Below are 27658 nucleotides of genomic sequence, written 5' to 3'. Positions count from 1 at the left end.
ATTCAACTCGTCGGCTCTATTCTCACCTCCCTCAGCTCCCCTGCTGTTGGTTGGCCTGAATCCAGTGATGGTCTTCATGCCCCTCCACACCTCTCTCATGCTGTTCTGCTGGAGTTTCCACTCCAGCTTCCTCCTGTAATTGTCCTTAGCCTCTCTGATCTTGTCCTTTAGTAACACCTGGACCTTCCTCACCTCCTCTTTGTTGCCCCCTCTGAAAGCCCTCTTCTTGTTGTTGAGGAGGGCTTTGATGTCCTTAGTCACCCACGGCTTGTTATTTGGGTAACAATGAACAGTCTGAGCTGGAACAATGGAGTCGGTGCAGAAAGTTATGTAGCCTGTGATACACTCAGTAAGCCCATTGATGTCCTCGGCGTGAGGCTCACAGAGTGTTTCCCAGTCGGTCACCTCGAAACAGCTCTGTAGTTCCGCTATTGCCTCCTCTGACCACCTCCTAACAGTCCTGGTGGTCACAGGTTCCCTCCTCACAATTGGCACATAGCGGGGGGTGAGGTGAATCAGGTTATGATCTGACCTACCAAGTGGGGGGAGGGAGGAGGAGCTGTATGCATCCTTGACGTTAGCATACAGTAAGTCTAAAGTTTTCTCTCCCCTGGTGGGACAGTCCACATATTGTTTGAATGTTGGTAGTGTATTGTCCAGTGATACATGGTTGAAGTCACCCGAGATCACAATAAAGGCACTCGGGTGCTGAGTCTGTAGCCGAGCTATGGCAGAGTGGATAGTGTCACATGCAGCTGTGGGGTTAGCAGAGGGGGGAACATAAACAGCCACCAAGATGACGTGAGAGAATTCCCTGGGTAAATAATACGGCCTGAGTCCAACAGCACACAGTTCAGTGTCCGGGCAACAAGTCCTTTCTTTGATTGTTATGTTGGCAGGGTTACACCACCGGTTGTTAACTAAAACAGCAAGCCCACCTCCTTTACGCTTACCGCTAGCGATGCTGTCCCTGTCCGCCCGAACAGTGTGGAAGCCTTCCACGGAAGCATTCTCATCGGGAATGACCTGGTGCAGCCATGATTCGGTGAAACACATCAGGCTACACTCTCGGTATTCCCTCTGACTCCGTACCAGTGCTGAGAGCTCGTCGATTTTAATTGCCAACGATCGCACATTTCCCATCACGATAGACGGCAGACACGGTTTAAACGGTTTCATTTCACCTCGATGGATGGTGGGCATCTGTTTTCCTCTCCAGAAAGAGATTGTTCTCTATTTTCTACTGTCCCCATTCTTCCTGCTCCTCTGTCTTCAGATTTCATCTGTCCGTGCACCTGAGTCCACTCTGTGGCAGCTCAAGAACTGAAGAACTCAATATTCTTTTCTTCAGAGATATGAGATGTGGAGATTTTCATTTGTCAGGACTGATAGGACTGATGCAGAAAAGTCTATTTACCAACAAAGCAAATTTTCAGTGTAATTTTATTAGAGTAAGACTTCTTGCACAGTAGTAATGATGCAGAATCCATAAAGAAGCTGTCGTCCTTCTTTGAATTTCTGATTTAATCAATTCCAATTTCACAGGGAGGAGATGTACAGGAAAGATTTACCCCATGTTGTGGAAGTTTTCCATTTAAATAAAGCCTGCAGACGAGCGGTGAGCGGTAGCTAACATTCTTTAATCAAAACACACAAAGAACAGACAACCAAGCTTGTGGAGAGCCTGCATGACCGCGGGGCAGGTCAGCAGAGTCTCCCTGAGCCTAGCATGGCTCTCAGTTAAATACCTTCTTCAGGAACAAAAGGCAGTACACAGCTGTTTCACACCTTAAGGTTCACACTCCCTTGCTACCTCCCAGAGTCCTCGAAGAGACAAAAGTTTCTTCCTGTGCTTCCCCCCAGCTTCCTTACTAGACCCCCACCATTTGTCTTAATGTATGAGTGTGAGACTTGTTAAAATCCAGTGGCACCAAGGCATTATACAATAAAATAATGTGAATAATACATAAGTAAAAGAAATTCCTATACACCCGTAATATCAAAGCCAATATAAAAAAGAGGAGATACACAGAAATAGCTTTTGTTAAAGCAAAGTTATAACTGTTCTATTTCTCTGCATTGATTACATTTCTGGGATTGTTAACCTACATTTTACTTTGGATCCATTACAATGTGTCTGCTTTTCACTGAAAGATATTAACAAATTCCCTAAATTTTCTTTTATAGCAACATGTTTCCAGCCAACTTGGTCCAAGCTACGTTTCAACAGGTAAGCTCAAATACTGAAAGCATAGATTTCTGTTACCCCCTAATCTTTAATCTAAACTGCAACGCCTCTTTATATTATCTTCTATTGTCCATTTATTTCAACACATTTGCAAAAAGAATAAAATTAATCTGTTGCCGTGCGAGAATGCAAACACGAATGAGCGTGTTTCATTATCATGTAAGAGTCTGGTATGTCACGTTCACTGTGCTCTGTTTTGGTTTCAAGTATCGAACCCAGAGAGTCGCAGAACTCATCCCCAAACCGACAGTCGCTCAGCTCCTGGATGAGACAACCACGCGGAGGGTCTACATTTATGGCATCCAGGATGACAATGGCACCGACACCCAGAACTTCTCTCTGGATCTAACGCCACCTCCTGACGTCATCGTGAAAACATCTCCCGGCACCAGCGAAGGCATGAATGTACTAGGGATCGTTATATTCTCTGCAACCATGGGTGGGTGTTTGACATGAATCCCACACGCACTAACATCCACAATGCACATGCATAAATATATATCTCAAAAAAGCAAACTTAAGTGAGGCCTCAAAGGGCCGATGATTTTGGTTTCCACCCACCATTGGTTCAACATCTTCATTCATTCTGTGCTGTGCAGGGAACAAACAAATGTTTCCATTCTTATCACTTAATACTGTTGAAAACATCCCTGCAGTTGCATGCTTGCATATTTTTCTTTTCCTTTTCCCGTTCAGGAATAATGCTGGGAAGAATGGGACCCAACGGAAGTGCTTTGGTCAACTTTTGTCAGAGTTTGAATGAGGCGGTTTTGAAGATTGTTGCCATTGTCATTTGGTAAGAGCAGTATTTTACAAGAAACCCCTAACACAAGAAAAGTAACAACATTTGTGAAGTTTTACTGATCAACTATAACTAACACTGATAAAAAACCAGCACTGTTTGCCATTCACTCTCCGGCATGTTAAATTTGAAATATTCTGATATTAGTTAGATCAGACTTTTTCGTATTTAGGTAAATGTCTCAACAACAATTGGATGGATTACAAAAAAAAGGTGAAACAGACATGCCCCACTTTAAAGCCTTCATCTAGTGAAGGTTTATTGTAACGATGCTAGACTGGTCATTTATTGGCAGCCTTTTATCTGTCCACTACTTGCAAATGTTAGCATCCTACACATTATATTAAGATCATAGGTCCTTGAAACTAGTAACCACCAGCATATTAAAATTGTTTGGATTAAATATGTCAACATTCTAATATTAGTATCACTGTGTTCAGCAGTCCTTCCCTCCTCCTTTCTGCAGGTATTTCCCCTTTGGTATTGTGTTTCTGGTGGCTGGAAAGATCTTAGAGATGGACGACCCTTCGGCCATGGGGAAGAAGTTGGGCTTTTATGCCATCACTGTGGTAATGGGCTTGGTGCTGCACGGACTGTTCATCCTCCCGGCCATGTACTTCTTCATCACCAAGAAAAGCCCCATAGTTTACATAAGAGGCATTCTACAAGCCCTTCTCATCTCCTTGGCCACTTCCTCCAGGTAAAGCATATGACTTTGCAGATCTAGAGGTCCTAAATTATTGTTATTATTATTATAAAGCTTGATGCGCAGACAAATGCACACAGACTTTATTTAAAAACTGTGTCTGTAAATGAATCATCAGGACTTCTTTCACACATGTACCTACTACATTTAGTCACTTACATTTTTCTTTGATGTGAATGCCCCACTACAATAAAAATCCTGTAATTTTAACACACTGTGGAGCTAATGTGGCTGAGCTGTGTCAGAATTTTGATGTGGGGGCGATCATGGCTCAAGAGTTTGTCCTGTAATCGGAAGGTTGCCAGTTCGAGCCCTGGCTCCAACAGTCTCGGTCGTTGTGTCCTTTGGCAAGACACTTCACCCGTTGCCTACTGGTGGTGGTCAGAGGGCCTGGTGGCGCCAGTGTCCGGCAGCCTCGCCTCTGTCAGTGCGCCCCAGGGTGGCTGTGGCTACAATGTAGCTTGCCATCACCAGTGTGTGAATGGGTGGATGACTGTGTATAGTGTAAAGTGCTTTGGGGTCCTTAGGACCAAGTAAAGCGCTATACAAATACAGGCCATTTACCATGTGGGGGAATGTTAGGCTTTATGTCCCATATAAACTCAGCTGGCTTTTTTCGTAGCATTTTCTTGTGGTACATACACTCAACAAAAATATAAACGCAACACCTTTGTTACTGCTCTCATTCCCCATGGGATGGACGTAGAGACCTAAAATTCATTCCAGATACACAATATAACCATCCCTCCCAAACAGTGGTCACAAATCAGTCCAAATGTGTGGTAGTGGGCACATCTGCCATATTGAGATAATCCATCCCACCTCACAGGTGTGCCACATCAGGATGCTGATCTGACATCATGAGTAGTGCACAGGTGTACCTCAGACTGCCCACAACAAAAGGCCACCCTGGAATGTGCAGTTTTTTGCGCTATTGGGGGTCTGGGGACCCAGAACCGGTCAGTATCTGGTGTGACCACCATTTGCCTCATGCAGTGCAACACATCGTCGCATGGAGTCTATCAGATTGTCAATTGTGGCCTGTGGAATGTTGGTCCACTCCACTTCAATGGCTGTGCGAGGTTGTTGGATATTCGTGGGAACTGGTACACGCTGTCGTATACGCCGGTCAAGCACATCCCGAACATGCTCAATGGGTGACATGTCCGGTGAGTATGCTGGCCATGCAAGAACTGGGACATTCTCAGCTGCCATCTGCCCTGACCAATGTGAACCATGATTCATCCGTGAAGCGCACACCTCTCCAACGTGCCAGATGCCATCGAATGTGAGCATTTGCCCACACAAGTCTGTTACGGCGACGAGCTGGAGTCAGGTCAAGACCCCGATGAGGACGACGGGCATGCAGTTGAGCGTCCCTGAGACGGTTTCTGACAGTTTGTGCAGAAATTGTTTGGTTGTGCAAACCAATTGTTCCAGCAGCTGTCTGGGTGGCTGGTCTCAGACGATCTTGGAGGTGAACCTGCTGGATGTGGAGGTCCTGGGCTGGTGTGGTTACACGAGGTCTGCGGTTGTGAGGCCGGTTGGATGTGCTGCCATATTCTCTGAAACGCCTGTGGAGACGGCTTATGGTTGAGAAATCAACATTCAATGCACGGGCGACAGATCTGGTTGACATTCCTGTTGTCAGCATGCCAATTGCACGCTCCCTCATTGCTTGTGGCATCTGTGGCATTTTGCTGTGAGACAAAACTGCACATTCCAGGGTGGCCTTTTGTTGTGGGCAGTCTGAGGTACACCTGTGCACTACTCATGATGTCAGATCAGCATCCTGATGTGGCACACCTGTGAGGTGGGATGGATTATCTCAATATGGCAGATGTGCCCACTACCACACATTTGGACTGATTTGTGACCACTGTTTGGGAGGGATGGTTATATTGTGTATCTGGAATGAATTTTAGGTCTCTACGTCCATCCCATGGGGAATGAGAGCAGTAACAAAGGTGTTGCGTTTATATTTTTGTTGAGTGTATATGCAAAATAACCTCAAAGGGTCTCAAAGAAAAAGAAAGAAAAAAAATAACTGGTAAATGTTCATATATTACATTTTTCCATGCCATTAGGATGTTTCCCAGAAGAAAAGAAAACAATGATGACCACCTTATAATCTGTATAAGCCTCCATTTATGGTCCAGCAGAAATATCAACACAAAGAGAGGGCCAAGGCCAAAGAAAAATTGCTTTTATGCTCTATTAGGAACGAAAATAGAGGAAATTAAATGGATGTTTGTTGGTGATTTTTTTTTCTGTAACCCTAACATCATACTCCACCTCAGGGCTGTCTTTTACACTGTGTTTACTGATATATTTCTTTCCAACCACGCTGCAACTCGCAGCCTTTTAGTGTGTTTACTGCATTTAAGTCCACGGTCAATGCCACAAACATGTGTTCAGAATAGCCAGGAAATCTTTTTGTTACTTGTCCTCACTAAAACTAACAATAACAGTCACGCTGAGCAGTGTCACATCAGGGGTTATAAACTCATTAAGTCGACAGAGGTTTATTGAATCGCGAGCAGTGTTTGCAAAGTATGACCAAACAGAAAAAAGAGTAAGCCAGAATCCCAAACACCTACAAGGAGTTTGATAATATATAAACCAGTCTAAAAGCAGCAGCAGCACTGTGTTTCTCAGTTGTGAAGTTTACCTGTATTCTTTCAGCTACAGCTCTGGTGGTGTTCTGAGAAACTCTAAGGACTGTAAATGTTTGCTGCCTGCAGGAGAAAACAAAAAGAAAGCAAGAAATGAAGTCCAGTACACTAAAAATAATTTTTCTCTTAGTAGTGCACTAGGAAAGAAAGATTTTATATTGTCTCTAAAGGAGAACAGACGACCCTCTCACTATCTCCGAGGTCAGTCGGATCTTCCAGGAAGGAATAAGGATGTTATTTTCCAGTTAATTGATCGCTTGATTTGTTCAGTTTATCATTTGTTGGTTTGTGGCTAAATGAAAGAAAGAAAGAAAGAAAGAAAGAAAGAAAGAAAGAAAGAAAGAAAGAAAGAAAGAAAGAAAGAAAGAAAGAAAGAAAGAAATACATCTAAAAACCTAAATCTTCATCCAGCATACTTGTATTATTTCCTTGCTTACAGGTTCCCACTTTACACAGAAAAATAGGAGCTACTTGCTTTATTCATGCTTTTATTGTTTGTTTTGTCAGTGGCTTGAACCCAAGAGACATTTCCTGCTAAAACACAACTGATTACACTGCCTACTTTTCTTTCCCTCCTGCAGCTCTGCTACTCTGCCTATCACCTTCAAGTGCCTCCTTGAGAACAACCATATCGACAGACGCATCATCCGCTTCGTGCTGCCGGTCGGGGCCACCATCAACATGGATGGTACGGCGCTCTATGAGGCCGTGGCAGCCATCTTCATCGCCCAAGTGAACAATTACGAACTGGACTTTGGGCAAATCATCACCATCAGGTAAGGGGCATCACAAGTCAAAAAATCTAACTCATAATGGGATGTAAGCAAGTAAATGTGCACAGTTGAAGTTGGTGGATCAATCCAAACATCGATAGTACTGATACCAACGCTGGTATTGGTATCGGATTGATACTGGTGCAATAGGATCGATATTTCGTTCAGTATGTAGCTCACTGAGGTGTGTTAAATAAAGCGTTTTGGGGGGAAATTAAACATTTTAAACAACAGAAGCTGACCCAAAGTGCTTTAGAGACAGGCACACTTACATTTCAGTTCTCCAAAAAGTAGAAGAAGCTGAAAGGTGTGACTATTCACTTCTTAAATCACGACACACTGCTCTCCACTACATGCTCTTATAGGTTAAAAATACTGGTACCTGGTATCTGCAATCCTGGCCCTGTATTTACTTGGTATTGGATTGATACTAACATACTAAACCATTTTCTAACAGCTGCTTCTATAATTTCGCTCACTGTCTTGCATGGCTTAAATAAATGTATTGGAATAAAAGAAGAGATTGCATTTTACACATCAAATTCAAATTCAAATTCAAATTCAAATTTTATTTGTCACGTACACAGTCATACACAGTACGATATGTAGTGAAATGCTTGGACAACTGCTCGTGACCTAAAGAAAATAAAAAAGGAAAAGGCTATGAATAAGACAGGAAATAAATATGAAAAATTAAAAAGGGTAAATTTAACTAGGAAGGAATAAAATATAAATTAAGGTTAAAAATGAAATAACTGTACAACACAAATTAGAATGAAGGGTAAATTTAACTGGGAAGAATAAGATAAAATATATAAATTAAAGTTGAAAATAAAATAACTGTACAACAAAATACACAATACACAATATAGAACTATATAAGAATGTATGAAGAAATCTAAATATAAATAAATATATACACAATAACAGCAGCTGTACAAGTATTAACTGGAAATGAAGAATATAGTGACCAGTGTTGTGCAAAAACAAAGTCCAGAAAGTCCAGTGTGTGTGTAAGAACCATATGTGTGGGTCAGTACTGTGTGGTGGTGTGATTGAGAGACCGTATCGCCTGCGGGAAGAAGCTCCTCCTCAGTCTCTCTGTGTTGGTCTTCAGGGAGCGGAATCGCTTTCCTGACCTCAACAGAGAGAACAGTCTGTTGTTGGGATGGCTGAGGTCCTTCACGATCTTCCTGGCCTTGGTCCAGCACCGCCTGCTGTAGATTGAGTGCAGGTCAGGGAGCTCGGAGCGGATGGTGCGCTCAGCTGACCGCACAACCCTCTGTAGAGCTCGTCTGTCCTGCATGGTGCTGTTCCCGAACCAGGTTAAGATGTTTCCCGCCAGGATGCTCTCTATGGTGCACGAGTAAAAGTTCCTGAGCACCTTGGAGGGCAGTTGGAAGTCTCTCAAGCGTCTGAGGTGGTAGAGACGCTGTCGGGCCTTTTTCACCACGGTGTTGATGTGACAGGACCATGACAGGTCCTGCGTGATGTGAACTCCGAGGTATTTGAAGCTGTCCACTCTCTCCACTGGGCACTCGTTGATGACGGGGGTCTGGTAGTTCCTCTCCTGCTTAGTGCTGAAGTCCACTATCAGCTCCTTTGTCTTACTGACGTTTAGAAGGAGGTTGTTCCTCTGGCACCAGTTCTCCAGATTCCTAATCTCCTTCACGTAGGCCGTCTCGTTGTTATCAGAGATCAGGCCCACCACGACGGTGTCGTCAGCAAACTTGATGATGGTGGTGGAGCTGGTAGTGGCCACACAGTCATATGTGTACAAAGAGTACAGCAGGGGGCTCAGAACACACCCCTGGGGGGCTCCAGTGCTGAGAGTGGTGGAGGCTGAGACATGTCCGCCCATCCTTACTGCCTGTGGTCTGCCAGTTAGGAAGTTGGAGATCCACTGACACATAGATGAGCTGAGTCCCAGATGCTCCAGCTTGGTGGTGAGTGTGGAGGGAATTATGGTCTTAAATGCAGAGCTGTAGTCTATGAAGAGCATTTTAACATAATTCCCCCTTCTAGTGTCCAAGTGAGAGAGTGATGTGTGGAGGAGATGAGAGATGGCATCGTCTGTGGAACGATTTGGACGGTAAGCGAACTGTAGTGGGTCCAGTGTGTCTGGTAGTGAAGAAATGATGAAGTCTCTGACCAGGCGTTCAAAGCACTTCATCACTACTGAGGTGAGGGCTACAGGGCGATAGTCATTGAGAGAAGCAGGGTGGGGTTTCTTCGGGACAGGAACAATGATGGACTCTTTGAAGCATGTGGGGATCACCGACTGAGATAAAGAGATGTTGAATATCTCAGTGAACACAGGAGCTAGCTGGTATGCGCAGTCTCTTAGGATACGACCTGGGATGCCGTCTGGTCCTGCTGCTTTCCTGGTGTTCACTCTTTTGAAGGCTCTCCTTACTTCATGCTCGGAGATGACGAGCACGTTTCCGGTGCTGGCAGCATCTTCCTGTCTGCAGCCGTTAGCGCCGCTAACACTAGCATTGTTGGAGACCTTAGCTGCAGCCTCGAAGCGAGCATAGAAAGTGTTCAGCTCGTCTGCCAGAGTCACGGCCGCGTTCGTCATACCGGTTGTTGGTGCTTTATAGTCCGTTATTGTCCTTAGTCCCCGCCACAGGCTCCTAGAGTCACTCTGTTGGAGTTGTGACTCTAGTTTCCTCCCGTAGCGCTGCTTCGCCTCTTTCACCGCCCTCCGCACGTTATATGACGCGGCTTTGTATGGGTCCATGTCCCCCGTCATGAGTCCCGTGTTGTAGGCAGCGGTGCGGGATCTCAGAGCATCGCGGATGGTTTTATCCACCCACGGCTTCTGGTTGGGAAACGTTGTGATAGTCTTTGTCTCCACGGTATCATCCGCTAGTTTCCCGATGAATCCCACAACCGCTTCCGTAAACACGTTGACGTCATCGTCGGAGCTGTTTCTGAACATGCCCCAGTCTGCGTCATCGAGTGCGTCCTGTAACGCGGCCACCGATTGATCCGTCCAGCGCGCAACCTTCCTCTGAACCGGAACTTCCTGTTTCAGCCTTTGTTTGTATTTTGGCATGAGGAAGATGGCGGCGTGATCAGATTTGCCAAACGGGGGGCGGGATTGTGCCTTGTAGCCGTCCTCGACCGTAGTGTAGCAGTGGTCCAGTGTCCTTTCACCCCTGGTGGGGCAGGTGATGTGTTGATAAAAGTTCGGCGCTGCGCGTTTGAGGTTGGCGCTATTAAAGTCCCCCGTCACAATAAGCGCAGCGTCCCGGTGTTGTGTCTGGTGCTGTGTGAGTGCCTCATGCAGCTCGCATAAGGCGGTGACCGTGTCCGCTTGTGGTGGAATATAAACGGCACTTACAATGACCGATGTAAATTCCCGAGGTAGATAAAAAGGACGACACATGATGGACAGTAGTTCCAGATTTGGTGTGCAGGAGCGTGTGAGAGGAACAACGTTCGCACTGTTGCACCAGTTGTTGTTCACCATTAAACACACGCCGCCTCCCCTTGACTTCCCCGAGTCCCGTGTCCTGTCCATGCGGTGAACCGAGAAGAACTCGGCCGGCTGGATGGCGTGGTCCGGCACCGCTGGGTTCAGCCATGTCTCGGTGAAGCAGAGGAGATTGCAGTCCCGAATGTCTCTCTGGAACTTTATCCTGGCCCTGAGGTCGTCAAGCTTGTTCTCCAGTGACTGGACGTTGGCGAGCAGGATGCTAGGCAGAGGTGTGCGGTGTGCACGAGCTCTCAGCCTGTTCCTGACGCCGGCTCGCTTCCCTCTAGGCCGCCGCCGCTTCCCTTTGTTCTCCCTCGAGATCTCACTCGGCCAGCTCGGATCCGGAGTTAAAAACTTCGAATTGTGAGTACATTGTATACCAATAGAAACAAGAGTGTCACTGTCATACCTAATGTACCCAATGGTGATGATTTTGCCGATTTAGAAACGCTGAAAACTAACTTAAAAAACAAAGACAAAGAAAAAGTGGTCGGAGCAGTCGTGACGGCAGCCGACCTCACCGGCGCCATCTTAACTTAATGTTATGAATTTAATGAATGCATTCTGTTAAAATAATTACACAGTGGCTCCTGTCCATCTGGAAACATTTTCTAAAATGTTTAGTAAGATAGTGGTTGTGTAATGGTTTGTGTAGCGGATAGTGGTTGTGGACAACAACATAGAGTTTAAACACATTTGCCTATATGCACACTCCAAAATTATTGTTTCCGCTCATAAACACGAAGCAAAAAGTTGTAGGTAAAACACAAATGAAATATATAAAATCAGAGGTTTATTTATTAAAATATTCAATCATTAAGGAAAAAAGGTGACAAGTACATTTTGACATGATTCCATTAAATGTAACATTTTATATTGTATTTATCTTACAAAATTACACAAACTTTATGTGTAATCCAGCGTTTTGGACTTAAATAATTTTTTGAGTGTAGAATTCATTCCTTGGGGATCTGCTCTTTGCCTAGGACTAAAGGTCAGGATAGTTCAAACTACAGATCCTTTAATCAAAATTGAACCTTCATGAAGTCACAGTGGTAAAATTCAAATTCATTTGGAAATCTTGTCAGGCTCACCCCCAGATTTGTAGTACTTGCTAAGAAAAAAGGTGTTTTCATTAAACGCAGATAATTTATCTTCTTTCTGTCAGCTGGTGTGCAGATGTCTGTTAAAAGGTACTAAAATCCACCACTACAAAAACTTCATTAAACACTGATTTACTCAGATTTAATTTAAGTCGTATTTAAAAGAAATCTCAGAGAAATTATATTATTTTATTGTTAAATTATAGAGTTGCCACTTAATGCCTGAGAATTAACTCTGTAACTGGGAGCCTGGCACTGATTGGGAGGAATTATAGAGCTATTACAGAACCACTTACTTTATTTCTTGTCTTAGTATAATTCAAAGTCATGGTAAGAAGTTGAATCTCTCTTAATTTCTCTTAATAAAACGGAATTTTAAAAATATGTTACATTCAACAACGAGATATTTATATCTCAGCAGTCGGGGAGAAATTTATATGGGTTAAAAATGAACAGCAGGCATGTTTTTGGTGCTCTGTCTGCAACGTGAATAATAATGTCACACGTTCAGTTTAATTCTGAATTAATAAAAATATTGTGGGATTTACTAGATACACATATATGTAAATGTCACAAAGATTACGCCTCATGTGAGCTTCTTAGTCTGATCTGATTTCTGCTAAATCAGTCTGGAAGCCCTGGGGGAAAACAGACAGACAGAAAAAATATTGACAGGCCTCATCCTACCAACACCACAGCTCTGTAATATTCAGTCAAAAGTAAGCAAACCACCACCAACCCCTCCAGGCTCGGGCTAAGGGAAACGTCCTGTCCCTCCTCTGAATCGATGTCCTACTGTAATAATGTTAAGAGCAGACCTCTTCATGGCTGCAGTCTGTGCACACTCCCTCATAATCCCTTGGCAGTAAAACCCATATGACCTGTATTACTCAGCTCCCTTGTCACGGAGAATTATAATATTTTTTCCCCCTCTGCATCCTGTTCGCGCGGTTTGGCTACTGACCACGTAGCTGCTCCATCTGCATGCTAGCCCAACCTGAACCCCAACCTCTTGTTCTTTCCAGGAGAAAGCAGTCAAATTGCACTCAAAAGTCCAGAAGCTCAAAACCGTCACTGTCCCAAAATATTTTAATTCTTTCTCCACAGTAGTGGACAAGGCATCTGAAACTTTACATAACTAAAATATGTAGTTCTACAATTAAGATTGTTATATAATATATCATTTTGTTGGATTAGCAGTGCAGCAGCATTTAAATGGTTGCAGTAGAGACAGATTGTGCTATTTTTCATAGGTACAAACTGCAGATGAGACGCTGCTAAGCTTGTTTCTCTGTGAGCTGAAAAAAATGGGTGGTAGGAAAGATGCTCTCTGCGTATAAATAGTTTAAAAAGAGTAACTGATACTAGATACTAGATACTTTCTTACTGGGAGCATATACAGGCTTTAAAGAGAAGCTTGTGATCGTGACAAGAAGTCACGTACATGGGTTTCCAGAAAAGTTTTAAATTCTGATGCCGTTCCTTTGGGATCTTCAGATACTGTAAAAACTTTAACACGATTATTGTTTCAGTTTGTTTTCTATTGTTTGAACATACATAGTTTTTGTTAACTTCTTATTAGTTTCAGTTTTAAATTAAGTGTATTCAATTACTTTGTCAGAGGTAGGACTTCGCAAAATGTTCCAATAAAAACACAGAACTTTTTCAAGCACCTGAGTCACACATGTACCTACTACTACACATGTACCTGTGTTATCGACATCTAGCGTCTCAATAACAAAGTCCATCAATGCCTCATCAGACAAGTTGTATTAAAATTTAACAAACTACAAAAATACTAAAACATCCCTGTATTCTTATTATGCTTTGTTTTCTAAGATCACAAAATCGTATCAGTGTTAAGCTTTTAGCTGAGTCTTCTCTTTGCCACATTAGTTAATTTAAATGTTTTCACATCTAGCTTTAATTTAGTTTAGGTTAACTGTAATAACCTCGCTGTCTACACAGATGACTAATTAATATTGTGCTGAACACAGTCCAAACGATTCAGTAAACTACATCAGTGTCTGCTGTTTACAATCATAGTCAAGTGGCTAACAGACCTTTTCACTATCCCTACTAATTGATGTTATCTTGTTGCATCTCTGTTGTGGTCAGTGCTATCCTCTATGCTGTTGCATGCTGGGGCAGCAGGTTGAGGGTCACAGACACCAACAGACTAAATAAACTGATCCACAAGCTCATTAATGTTGTGGGGACGGAGCTGGACTTCGATAGGGTGGTGTCTGAGAGGCAGAAGTTGTCCAAGATAAAGACAATGTTGGATAATAAGTCCCACCCACTCCATGACGTGTTGGCTAGTCACAGAAGCGCATTCAGTGAGAGACTGAGATCACCAAAAAGCACCACTGAACGACACAGGAAATCATTCCTGCCCGTGGACATCTCCCTGTACAACTGCTCCATATAAAGCACTGTAAACACTGCAATAGTTACACCCTTTTTACACACACTCTTTTCTACTCTGGAATATTCTTGTCAATTTTCTTAATATTTATTTATAATCACCTCTGTTAATCCTTGATTTTTATAATTGAGTGATCTGTATATATTAGTGCTATTTCTTAAGTGTGTAAAATCTGTAACATAACGTTGCTATTTTTACCATTTCTTCTTGGAGCAACTGTAACCCACATAATTTCCTTAGGGATTAATAAAGTATTCTGATTCTGATTGTTTCAGGATGACCTGCCATTATCCAATCGCACATCTGCTTACCTGCATCTTTTGCTCGTTTCTCCTCCTCTTCGTTTCTCTTTTTTTCTAAACTGAGCACCTGATGGCTTTGACCTTTTCTTGTCCATCTTCCATTTTAATTTTGCACTCCAGTATGAACACCCATCCTCAGCCCGAGGATCACCACAACATTTCCCTAATAGACCTACACCTTAGTTCACAGATTCGCTTTGTCTGGGGTTTATTTTCTGGGATTTCGCACAACCCAGGAACAAATCATGAATACATAATGGGCTTGGATTTACAACATTATGAATGAAATGTGCTCTACTTGGAAGCAGCCGGCCCCCTCCCCTTTCGACAGGTTGTGTGTGAGACTTTAAATCATGAAACTGTAAATTTTAAATTGTTATTGATCCCTTTACCCCGAGTCCTAAAGTGTTTACTAATTTTCTAACTCTTCTTATATTTAGTGTTTGTTTACTTGCACTGCTGTAACTGGAGCCTCGTCTCTCCATATGCTGGACTGTATGTAGCAGAGATGATAATAAGGTTTACTTTGACTTCAGCAGCAGGCGCACCGAGGGCTCTCGCGCTCACTTTTCGAATAGAATTTCAAAAAAACATTGTTGCAAATTATAAGTCTGTATCATAATGTCTGGTGTTTTCGTGTTTGTTGTTTTGTTTTTATTTTGTTTTATTTTGCGAGCTGGTTATTAGATGCTGCTCCAGCCAGCCAGTGAATCCCCCGCTCTCTCCTCCCTGTGCTGCAACTGCAAGCAGCAGGCGCACCCTGCAAAGGGAGGGCGACCTTACTCCCAGCAAATGGGCGATAGAAAGCCGATCGGTGCCTATGCCATTCCCAAAATGTGCTGGCTGATGTCGGGGCAGCATGAGCACGAGCAAAAAAATTTTTGCAGATGCCGCCCTGGGCAACCGCACATGTTGCCCATATCAAAAACCGCTACTGGCTACACTAATGTTTCTTAGTTTGGTTAGCAAGCTAAATCCATTAACGGATATCCTTGGATATCCTTGTGAACTGACTCATTTTGGAGGCAGCCTCAAGTGGCCATTTAGTAACTGTTGCTTTTCACACTTCTCCTCTGGCTTCATTTCTAAACCCCAGAGGATGTAACGTGACTGCTACAAATAATAGAAAAAATATTAACCTTTTTAGGGATCTAATTTAAAGTGAGTCAGTTAGAAGCAAAAAAAAGAAAAGAAAAGCTGGAGGTGGAGGCAGTTTTCTAAGAGCGTGGTTATGCTGTCTAGCAATGTGCTGGGATAGTTTTTCTGTTGCTTAGAAAAATCAAAAGCTAGAAAACTGGAGCCTATTTTTTTCTACTTCTGAAAACAAGGACCCAGTGTTCACAGAAATGTTTATGTCATGCCACTTTTCAGCATCTGTCATGCTAGAGTAGAAAATGAGCAAACACTGTTTAAGGGGAGTGATGCGTATTTAAATTATCTTACCATACACCAGCTTTGGATTAGTTCATGCCCTTCTTATAAGCTGATCGTGTGTATTTGTGGACAAAATATCAATCTGCTGAAACTGCTGCTGCCAAGTAAGTACGGATGAGTAATTGGAGCTATATTGCACTCTGCACTGAAGAAGAAGCAAAACAGTTATGCATGGCACGTACAGTATGTATTAAAGTAATTCAGAATTATAGTTCTCCACGGTCCCTATGTTTGCTTTATTTTTCCATCCCTGCGGTTTCAGTGCTCACAAACAGATCTGCACCTTCATTTCAGGGAGGTCATATACAAGGACGTGTTCCTGTATATCCTTTGAAGATAAACGTACCCGACTTTCTCTCTCTGTTCTCTCAGCATCACTGCCACGGCCGCCAGCATCGGTGCAGCTGGAATCCCACAGGCTGGTCTTGTTACCATGGTGATCGTGCTGACCTCTGTGGGTTTGCCCACTGATGACATCACTCTCATCATTGCTGTCGACTGGGCTTTGTAAGTAAAGGTTAATTTTTTTCTCTAACAGCAATCATCATAGCTAAAAACCAGTAACTCTTAGCTTCTTGCACAGAGGTTGAAAAAAGCAACAATCAGCAAAATATCAGGAATACACACTAACTTGTTATAGGGTGTATAAACCACGGTCTTCATCAGTCTTCACTGCGAATAACTTTTGACCTTGTCGTGTAGGGATCGATTCAGGACCATGGTCAATGTGATGGGCGACGCTCTGGCCACAGGAATCATGGCTCATATCTGCAGGAAGGATTTTGTGAAAGAGGGAGAACAGGTGAGAACATCTAAGGTTAGATCAGCGGACCTCGATGCTGCAAGCAATCCCCGCATTGTTTTCTCAAGGTCTTCCTGACCTAACTATAGTAGCATTTGTCTTCCTCTGAAAGACAGACAGAAAACCGAATGTGGCAATATTTCCTTTTCCGTACACTCCAAACTCCAAAACGAGTACAACAGATTTACCCTTTATTTACTTTCTTGATGAAAGTATGAAAGTAAAAACTAGATATTATTCTCATGCGGTTAAGTATTCTCCCTGGATAGCTTTTCTTAGCAGAAAGATTGGAAGCAGAGGAATAGGAACTGCAAAACCACAAAAACAAAACACAACTTTTATTTGTGATTGGCCACCAATTTCCACTTCCTCAAATTCTGTTCGATAATCAAGGCTAAGTAAATCACAGCTCTAGTAAAAAGAGCGCCAAGAGAGAGATATGACTCAGCTTATATATTAGCAGTGTATTAACATTATGAACAAATCATTTATAATGGATAAAAACATGTTAGATAACCACAGCATTTTACTATAATAATAGGCTAAAATGTACTTACTGTATCTGCCATCACTAAAGGGAGCCAACCGGGGATTATTATTAGTCTGCACATTATTATTCTGATAATGGTGGGCAGCAAAACAAGCAGCAAGAAAGTAGATTTGATGCTTATAGCCAATTCTGTCATAGCTGTCAATGCATTAACTCTAGCAGAGAGTATATGCAGTAATGACTAGCTATTCACAGATTACTGTGCAAACATCTTGAGCTGCCCCTTTTTATCTTGGTAGGAAAATGGAAAAAAAGCATTTACAAAAACAGATCGAAATACAGTATATGAAGAAAAGGCGGAGTTTTTATACTTCTAATGAGCTTAAGAGTCAATATTTGGTATGATCACCTTTCATCTTCAGCACAGCCTGAACTCTCTTAGGCAAGCTTTCTTTAAGTAGTCTTCACTAATAGTTCTCTGGGCCTGGAGGACATTCAAAACTCTTCTTTGGATGTTTCTGCCTGTTGTTTGGTTCTTTGTCTGGATGATCCCACGCTGCTTCAATAATGTTGAGGTCTGGCCTCAGGGGAGGCCAATCCATAACTGATAGTGTGCTATTGTGTGTTTTTGCATCCATCTCACTCTGTCCCTAGCATCTTGTTTTGTCACACCAGCCCTCTGCCTGTCCTCCTTCAATACACTGATCAATATCCTTTTCAATATCCTTTGTCCAATGTTGGTGCAATTTATTCAGAAACTGAAGAAATACAAAATGTCCATCAACCACTCTGAGTCTGGAGCTCCATGCTCTTGCCTGATGGGTTGTGGATGATCATGAGAAAGGTGGTTTATCAGTACAGAACTACATGAATGAACTAATGATCTGAAGGCAGCTGGGACCACAGTCACCAGCAACACCATTGGTGCTAATGGAGTGCAGTCTTGCAGTGCCCACAAGGCAGAGATGGCGACTTGCACTCGCAACACTTCAGACTTGACTTAGACTCAAGGTTTGGGACTCAAGTCTTGAAAACCATTTTTTATCCATGTAAAAGGGTAAAATTAAGATGTAAATAAGGGACAGACCACAGCCCTGAATTGCACATTGTTTCATGAGACGGTGCATTTTTCTCTGTTAGTTAAGGAAATGTTCTGAATATGCTAATAATTTGTGAATTTTTGTTTTTAAATTAATCGGCTGCGAGGACTCTAAATGTCATAAAGATTTTTACACAACCCTTTCCAAAGGTTGCATAGTACAGTAAATGCACAGTAAAATAAATGAAATGTTTCTTAAATCTTTGTTGTCCATACATATAGTAAGATATTAGAGACGTCCAGACACTTTTCTTTCCAAGCTCTTTAGACCACCATGACCTGGATGACTGAGAACCTTCACAGACAAAAGATATTAAAGTGTTTTTTTCAAACAACACTCGAGGAGAGATAGCAGTAACAAAGCGACAAAGACTGTTACCGGTAATAAGTCAGTCACTTAGTGAGGTGAAGAGATGCCTATGAATCAGAAAGTTGAGCTACAAACTAGGTTAGTTAACATCCTGCATCCGGTTGTAACAAGCAATAAAGTTTAAAGTGTAAATTTATCGACTTCAACTGAGCAGTTTTTCACTTTGCTTTACTTGTGTCTATTCTTTTTAACTGCAACAGCCCTCTTGAGTGAGTACGCTCTCATCACTTTAAATGCTGTGGTGCATCAACACAGCACATATAACACATAACAAATTGTTATAGTGGGACTAGTTGGTGTTTATCTGACAATAGAACGTCACTTTCATCCATTATACACTTGAGACTTGCCCCTCAAAGACTTGTGCACCTCTCTGCCACAAGGTCCCGCTGCTCAAGAAGGCACATGCACACTTCTGTCTTTAATTTTCCAGTGAACATCTGAATGGTCAGATCAAACCAAAACCGAGCTCTTTGGCATCAACTCACCAATCATGTTTGGAGGAAAAGAAATGCTGAGTATGACCCAAAGAACGCCATCTTCACAGTCAAGCACAGAGGTGGAAACATTATGCTTTACGGCTGTTTTTCTGCTGAGAGTATAAGACGGCTACACCACAGTGAGGGGCCAGTACCAGAAAATATTGGACAAGAACCTCTAACGCTGGGTCATGGATGGGTTTATTGCCCACCCTCCCACTCTTCATCCTCTTCATAGCTGCCCTTGCTTCCTCCGTACTAATCCTCTGCGCTAACTGTCCTCCATGTGCCTTCCTCTATCTTTCATTTTCTTCATTTATCACCTTCTCAATGCACTCCTTCCATCTTCTCAACACACTTTTCACTCATTAGTAAATATCCAGCTCTGTCCTTAATCACCCTAACCTGCAACACATCTTTTCCAGCACAATCTCTCCATCTAGCCAATCGATACAAGTCCTTTTCTCCTTAGTCCAGCCTCACATAAAAATCCCTATAAGCCTTTTTCTTTGCATTTGCCATCTGTGTTTGCCACACGCCAGCCTCCCAGTACTCCTGTCTACTTCGTCTCCCCGACTAACCAACTTTCTTTGCTAATGTCTTTCTTTAAATATCTCATTTTACTTTGTCATTCTACGAGCATGCCTCTTTTTCTATAGTTCCTAATCTCACCTGCACACAGCAGCAAATATAAATGGGAAAGTTTACAATATGGTAGTAAGACCTGCTATTATGTATGCTTTGGAGACGCTGGCACAAAAAACTGAAACGCAGTAGGCTGATCTGGAACACTGGAGATGAAGATGTTAGTATCTTTCATTTGTAGGGACCAGAATGCACAGGATTCCAGTCCACACTTAAACGATACATGAGTCTGTGTTAAGTAGCTTAATAAATAAAAGACATCCATTGAAAATAGTCAGCTATAAGGACTGGATTGAAAAGGAGTGAAAAAACAGTCAAAGAAGACTTTCAAAAAGCCTGAAGAACAAAATAAAAAGAAATGAGGGGTGGCTCAAAACTTTTGCACATACTGTATGCACCTTTTAGGATCTGTGGTCAAGATAAAGAGTACATTGTTCATAATTTTAAAGGGTTAAATCCCTGGCTCTTCCAAGATCCTGGACCCTAAACTGCCCAGGATATATCAGCTGTTGTGTGAGAATGAATAAATTTGACTTAGCAGGAAGAAACCTCCGGCAGAACCAGAGTCAGAGGGGGCGGTCATCTGTCATGACCAGGTGCACCGTAAAAAAAATTTTTCTAAAAAAACAGTGATATTCCAGCAGCTGGGGCGCCAAAATAATACCAGAAAATAACTTTATTTTCAGTAATGATAATACATTTTGTTGCCCTAATTTTACATGGGATTTTGCCTTTTTCAAGTGCTTTTAAACATTAAATTAGGAACAATTTAATGTGATTAAACAATGAAATTACCTATAAAAAAGGTCAATGAATGCGGCAATATGAATAATAATACTTAAATGTACAGAAATATACAGTTAGCAGTTGGTTTAAATAACAATGGATTGCATTCATATGGCGCTTTATGAGACCCTCAAAGCGCTTTACAATTCCACTTTATAATTCCCCTCTGACCATCACCAGTAGGTGAAGTGCCTTGCCCAAGGACACAACGACCGAGAGCGTCCGGCAACCTTCTAATTACAAGGCGAACTGCCAACTCTTGAGCCACGATCGCCCTAAATAACAATAATGATAATAATTATTTAATGTAGAAAAAGTTTATACGAATCATTTTATATATTTTTCCATAGCATTACATTTGAATTTAACAGTTCAATCTTTCAAATAACGGACAAATATTTGTGAAATTATGATGCATTTGTGAAAGTATTTTAACAATCTAAATATGCACATGTACAGACAAATACATTTAAAAAACAAGAAAATTATGTTTTATTACATTACAGTGATTTTGCGTTAATTTACATTTGACATGTAAAATCACAGTCTATTTATGTGAATTTAATGATATTCTGGAAGAACAGTACAAAACTGTAAAATACACAGTAAAATACTTTTATATTAAGATTTTTTTTTTACAGTGTGGGGATGAGGGGAGCTGAATAAGGCCAATAAGACCATAAAATCCTTTCCTGTTGCATAAAAACTCAGTTCATTCACAATTTTAATTTGCTGTTTATTTTTAGTTCTTGTGGGTGTTGCCTGTTTATTAAGTGATTCTGACACTTCTTTTTGTTCATTCTCATGTCCATTAGGTGCCTCTTATATGTGAGACCAAACCCATGATAAGCATCCAGCAGATGATGAACTACCAGAACCAGAAGAACGGCTGCTACCAGCCGCCTCCACCGGGCAGCAAGCAGGACCACCTTTCCCCTGACGTGGCTCGCCTGATCCAGCTGGAGGAGGGGATTCGACCTGTAGAGAAGAAGAAGCACGCTCACGCCTCTCACCACAAGAGAGAACACAGGGACAAGGACCACTGTTCCATTGACATGAACGGGCTGGAGACTAATGTGTAAAAAACGTTTGCTCTGTCAGAGTCTACCGGTACATCCATGACTGCAGGACCAGCAGCACAGGACGAAGCATTAAAGAGCCGAGGTGACCGAGTTCACATGCTTATCCCCTCGAGTGAGAGCAGCCATGAGTAGATGTATGCATGGAGGGAAAAAAGACTTTTTTTTCCTACATAACCCAAATGATGATCCACATTTGATTGTTTGTGTGTGTACATATTTATCATATATATACATATATTGGGTAGCAGCAGTGGCCGTGTGCTACTCTGAAGGACCTTTTAAATCAAGAACAGACCCTGTGTGAGGACTGACTGTGATCAGCAGTCTTAAAGGACTGCATATGGAGAACACAACCAACTTATATCCAATGTAATTTAAAGGCACCTTTTCCTCCGTGGACTGCAGACAAAAAACAAACGGACATCAACTTATGTCTCTTTTTATGCTTTCTGATCTGGTTTGTATTTAGCATAATATTGGTTTTCTTTTTCTTTTTTTACATTTCTCTCTTCTTTTTGTTGACTATTGCGTTGTTTATGATAAATCAGGGCAAAAAGTTCCCCATTTGGTACATTTTTCAGCACAAAAAGACACAGCGGAACAAAATAAAACTGTTCTGCTATAGCTATTAGACAAACGATAAATGCATGAGTTAAGTCCATATTTTAGAAATATAAAGCTCAACCACAGAAGGCGTTTGATTGTGACGGGTGATTTGGGGTTATGGGATATCAGGGGGCTGTTGGTGGGCTTTCTAGTTCCGTGTACTGCAATCGGGCTCGTTCCCAGTGGGCGGTGGATTCTGGCAACTTTGTGAATGATTCTGTTCATAATTTTATTATCAAAATTTCTAGACCCACCTGAGGGTGTCAGGTTTGGTGGTTTGGTTTTTATAGAAAATCACAGATGACCTGGTTTTGATGGCTTCCTCGAGCCTTGACCTGCAGCATGCACTAGGGCAGGTCACAGCTGAGTGTGAAAAAAATGAGCACCTACTGGTCTGAGGCCATGACGCACGAGCTTGCCAGATGGATTGATGCTGCATTAGCAGTGATGCAAAACATGTGATAGTCTAGTGTGGTGAAGAGAGGGCTAAGTGTTAAAGTAAAGCTGTTGATCAACTGGTTGGTCTATGCTCTACAGTCACCTATCGTCACAGGCTTTGAGTGGAGACCAAAAGAATGAGATTGTGAATACAAGTTGTGGAAACGAGCTTCCTCCAGTGAACTTGTTCATTCAGTAGAGGCTCACAGTAGAGCCAGTGCTCCTCTGCACTGAAACCCCCCCCCCCCCCCCCCACACCTCCACCACCATTTCTATTTGAAAGTTTAAGAAAAAACACAAAAAATCACTGTGATTCTTTTACCTTTCCCATATTTTCTTAGAAACAACTTTCCTTACACTGCTCTTCTCTGCCTTGTTGTCCTTAGCCTAAGTGGGTCCTCTGCCTCATACCTCCAGTGATGTGTGTTCAAGGCAGAACGGTGATGGAAATCGCACTGAAAACAAAGACGAGTGTTTGTCCTTGTGTTGAAGTCACGCCACTTTATCTTTGCACCCCACTTTATTATTCCCTCTTTGCCTTAAACAACCAAAGGAGAAGCAACCGGGACCGGCGCGATGCTGATGTGCGCTCAGACAGCCGAGACAAATCAACACAAGTTATCAGCTCATACTCTAATGAACTTTCCATGTGATATATGCTGTACATGTAGGTATTTAAAGTTTAAGGAAAATGTAGATTTTACTATCATATCAATATGTCGCAAAGGCTGCCATTCTGTATATGTTTTAAAGAAACATTTCACTGTAGTCCACTATTTATGAAAATGTACCAACTCTGTAAAATGGAAAAGAAATGGGAAAATATATCCAAAAATATAGACAGACAGCACTGCCTGATTTATTTGTTGACAAATACAGATGTGAGGTATTTTGGATTTTATCAATAGGACCACTAAAAAACCATTCAAGGACTGAAAACTGCAAGTAAAAATTATTTTACTGCAGTAGCCTGGGTTCATCTGGAGCCCCAGGCCATTATCTTCATCTCATGCCCCCTCTTTCTACCCAAAATCCCATCTGTCGTTTATTGACACCACCAAATAAAACCCTGCAAAGCCCAAAAATGGACTTAAAAATGAAGCATTGTTTCATAAAAGTAGAAAATGTAGTCAACAAATGTCCTACACATGTGTGAAAGAATCCTATATAAGTCTCCACGAACTATTCAGTTTTATCCTGTGAAGAAATAGTATGATGAGATCGGTCTCTTCTAGGCTGAGAATAACCAAGGACTCACCGAATGGCTGTTGAGTATGAATATGATGTAAATCATGTGCTAAGACCTTCATAGTAGCTGTAAACTATTTTCGAACTGACCTGTCGAATAAGGATAGACTGGGCCTTCATTTATCACACTGACAAAAACTAAGAGAGGAAAACTGGGTTTTGTGCGCGTGCACAAATTTGACAGGAAGTTTTCATCAAACTTCTTCCGCTCCTTGAAATTTAATGCTCTTAAATTAACGAAAGTCCTGCTATTTCAGAGATGAGTTTGGACGTCTGTGATGTTCAACAGGAATATTCTCGCCTTGTTTTTTTTGTTTGTTTGGTTTTTTTCAATGTCTGCCCTTGTCAGTGGGAAATTAAATCCTTGCTATTATAAGAATAACACTCACATACATCATTAATTTATCACTAAAATGTATACTTTTTTTCTTAGAGTTTCCTAACTTACACTCAAAAAGTATTATACATGTCGTTGAAGGATAAATTGTGTTGTAAAAGTGACGATTCTTTTACAATTTGCTCTAATTGGGAGTAACTTTATAAACGTGTCTTATCGCACGCGAAAAGTACTTTGCTAAGTGTCATTTGTGGAAGCTTGAAAAATACTGAACCTGCTTCAGCATTAAAGCAGCAACATTAAAAGAAGAACTTATAGGAGGCCTTTGATCTCATTCATGACAAACTGGGTTTATTGAGATTCAACTAAAATCTTCATATTGATGTGCACCAAGGCTCTCAAGTGACTGTCAAGCATAGCGTTTTTAGGCCTTTAATACACTAAAGAATTAATTATCTGTAGCACAGGATTTGCAAAACAGAGTTTAAGCTATACATTGAATGTTTGAAACTGAGTGCGGTATCCTTGCATACAAGCAGAGGAAAATGACATAAATTTCACTGCATGAAATATGCGTCTTTTGGGAAAAAATGTACTTCAGCTTATTATTTCAAATAATTGGGAGAAACATTTAAATTCCTTTGCCAATTTGTACAGAATCCAAAATGTTTTCTCTGAAGAGGGCTCTTCACATTTTTGCCGTGATGACACCAGACACTTCAGTACCAAAAGAGGCGAGCTGACCCTCAGAGTTTTAAATGAGACAGGTGTCATCCCCGAGGTTCTAGTCATTGGCACCTGCTCAGGAAACCACAGCTCCCAAATTTTAGGAATTGATGACAATGTGGTAAAAATGTGGAGGTGTAGTCATGATTTAAAGCGGGATGGCGGGTTGATGGTCTGGCCTCTTCATTTAGTGAGTAATTAAATAAATGAGTGGATTCATGCAAAATAACATCGAGTTTGTTTTTAATATGCTGCAGTTTGACGTCGTTTATTCCACTGAGAAAGGAAAATCATCCCTGCACAGTCTCCACATGTCCACGGGGCAACAGGGGAGATGAAAAATGGAGACAACATGGAGTTAGAAAAACTGTAGCTACTCTATGTCCCACTTCAGGCTGGTTCTAAAAGAGAGCCACTGCTCAGACTCCCATGTTAAATTGTCCTTCTTTACAACATTAAAACACTAATTTTTATAGCCTGACACAAAATATTGTTTTGGCCTTAGTGTCCTCTTGAGTGGGGTGATTTGTTTTTAACCTATCCACCTGGATATCTGAGTGTGGGGTGTCGTTGAATTGACTGACCGCAGTCTTCTAGGCCTCATCCACTATACTGGAGCTCTTCACTGTGTGTGTCTGTGCTGTTATGGCCTTTTGGAACATATTTAATGGTTATGACTTACTGTGTGGTACAGACCAACCAAGAAGGTTGTGCTTCAGTAGTCTGTTAGTCGGTACTAATTAGCCGATATTTGTCTCTGTGCACTTCACCCGTACAGTTTGCATTAGCATTCCACCTTCACAACTGGTTCCAAAAGAAACCTCAACATGGCAGCAGCCAAAGTTCTAAATTTGAACCTTCAAGAGAGTCTAAAATTCATTTGTGATGTCAATGATGCGGCTACAACCATCTTTTATGTAGTCAGAACTTCAAACAGCCACGTGTCAATCAAGAGGGGGGGGGGGGTCTTCAGGATGTAGATTAAGCATAAAGTGAATAGCTTGTCTAACTGACCACTAAAATGAAAGGCGGTTTTTATTATTCTTTAAAACGATTGCCCTAATAAATGACCAGAGATGTTTCTAAGGTTGCTCACGACCAATAGGACGTGCTTTTAGAAAGACTTGAATAGCAGTTGTTAGCTGTAATGTATTTTAACTGATGAGGCTTTTTAGTGTGATTATAAAAATTCCACCTTTATACTGAATACGGTTGGTAAGCAGTCAAGAAAGCTCATATACAGTTCTCATGCATTACAATTATTATTGACATTTTTGTTTCTCGCTGCTGCTTTGCTACACCAAATTCTGTGTCAAATCCCATTTTAACCCCTGGGTGTAGCTACTTACATTGTGTAGCGACTGTTTCATACAGAATCACATTTATTTATTCAAATACGATATAATACTGCAGTTCTGATATAATTATTTTACGTTTACCTTCCAACACATTTCAGAGAGGGAGTAATCACCTTGAATCCTATCTACTCGCCTTCACAACTAATGATCAAACGCAATGATTGTCTGTAGAGATTCTACATCAGGGGAAAAAACCTGAAGGTTACAGGCCCGGTGAGCAGGTTCATGTGGATTGTGAAGTCCTCTACACAATGTAATTTCACTTGCTACTCTGCTGATTTGAAGAAAATGCTCTGAGCACGAGCAACAGGAGCAGCCTTGGAGCAACGCTCGGTGCTAAAGCAGCATCACCAAGGCAACCTTGCAGAGCAAATTACACGAATTGTGTGCAAATGCCAAACGAACGATCAGGAGAGATGGACTGAAAGGGCAGTGATCAGGATGCATAAGTATATTTAACAGAGCTTTATCACACGTGGCTCCATAAATACTTAAGTAGTAATCAAATCTGGATACAATCTTCCATAATAATGCATTTAACTTTTTTTTTTTTTAAGCTTTAATTTTAAGAAAAAAATAGTGCATTAACTGATCAAGAATTATAACCTGTATAAAAAGAAGTAATGAACTGGAGACCAGAAGGCTTAGGATACCACGGAAAACAAGTAAAATGGATCAATTATTTCCTTACTGAAGGAAAAAAGCCTTAACTTCTTCAGCTAACATCATCCTGCTTTCACTCTCCACCTAAAGACCCATTAACCCACTGCTATCGGTCAGTGAGACAGGACAGGAGGGGCTACGCAGCTTGTGCAGCAGCTGAACGATTTGGCGAGTCAGCCACCTGGCAGAGAGGCAGTGTTGGGTGGGGCGGGGGGCTAAAGTAAGTTGGCTGGAGGCTGGATATGAGCAATTACGAACAGCCTGGATCTGGCAGAAGGGACGCTGTGGTGGGTGGAGGTGAGGGAGGCCAATGAGGAAAGGTCGGGATCAACTTGGAAATAAATGGACAAATGTGGAGGGGGGGCTAAAAGGGGGAAGTAGGACAAAGGCTGAGACAACGAGGTCAGAAATATAGAAGCAGATTCCCTTTGTTCGGTTTTTGTGGAAAGATGGTAAACGCATGAGTGTGTGGATGACGCAGAATGAGTGGATATGCTCAGTATGATTTAAGCTTAAGAATCCTTTATTTCCTTATATTTTTCTAGTGCATATACCAGTTTACCTTTTAAACCTT

At 41.8% G+C, this 27658-nt stretch overlaps 1 protein-coding gene across 1 annotated transcript in view; it reads left to right on the top strand.

The window, feature by feature from the left end:
- Positions 1-23008, top strand: part of slc1a7a (solute carrier family 1 member 7a) — a 46540-nt gene extending 23532 nt beyond the window's left edge. Inside the window, exons 4-11 of the mRNA XM_086270507.1 lie at positions 2188-2230; positions 2456-2687; positions 2945-3044; positions 3517-3750; positions 7013-7207; positions 16328-16462; positions 16658-16757; positions 21442-23008. Coding sequence (XP_086126633.1) covers positions 2188-2230; positions 2456-2687; positions 2945-3044; positions 3517-3750; positions 7013-7207; positions 16328-16462; positions 16658-16757; positions 21442-21708 — 1306 coding nt within the window. The 3' untranslated portion in view covers positions 21709-23008. The remainder of the gene's footprint in view (positions 1-2187; positions 2231-2455; positions 2688-2944; positions 3045-3516; positions 3751-7012; positions 7208-16327; positions 16463-16657; positions 16758-21441) is intronic.
- Positions 23009-27658: the final 4650 nt, after the last annotated feature.

This window comes from Aulonocara sp. 'chitande type north' Nkhata Bay, linkage group LG18 (assembly GCF_057382095.1).
Source record: "Aulonocara sp. 'chitande type north' Nkhata Bay isolate Kocher_YH1m ecotype deep benthic linkage group LG18, A_spYH_male_GT1.1, whole genome shotgun sequence".
Classification (NCBI taxonomy): domain Eukaryota; kingdom Metazoa; phylum Chordata; class Actinopteri; order Cichliformes; family Cichlidae; genus Aulonocara; species Aulonocara sp. 'chitande type north' Nkhata Bay.
The sequence above is the reverse complement of the archived record's forward strand: the minus strand, read 5'-3'. Positions and strand labels throughout refer to the sequence as shown.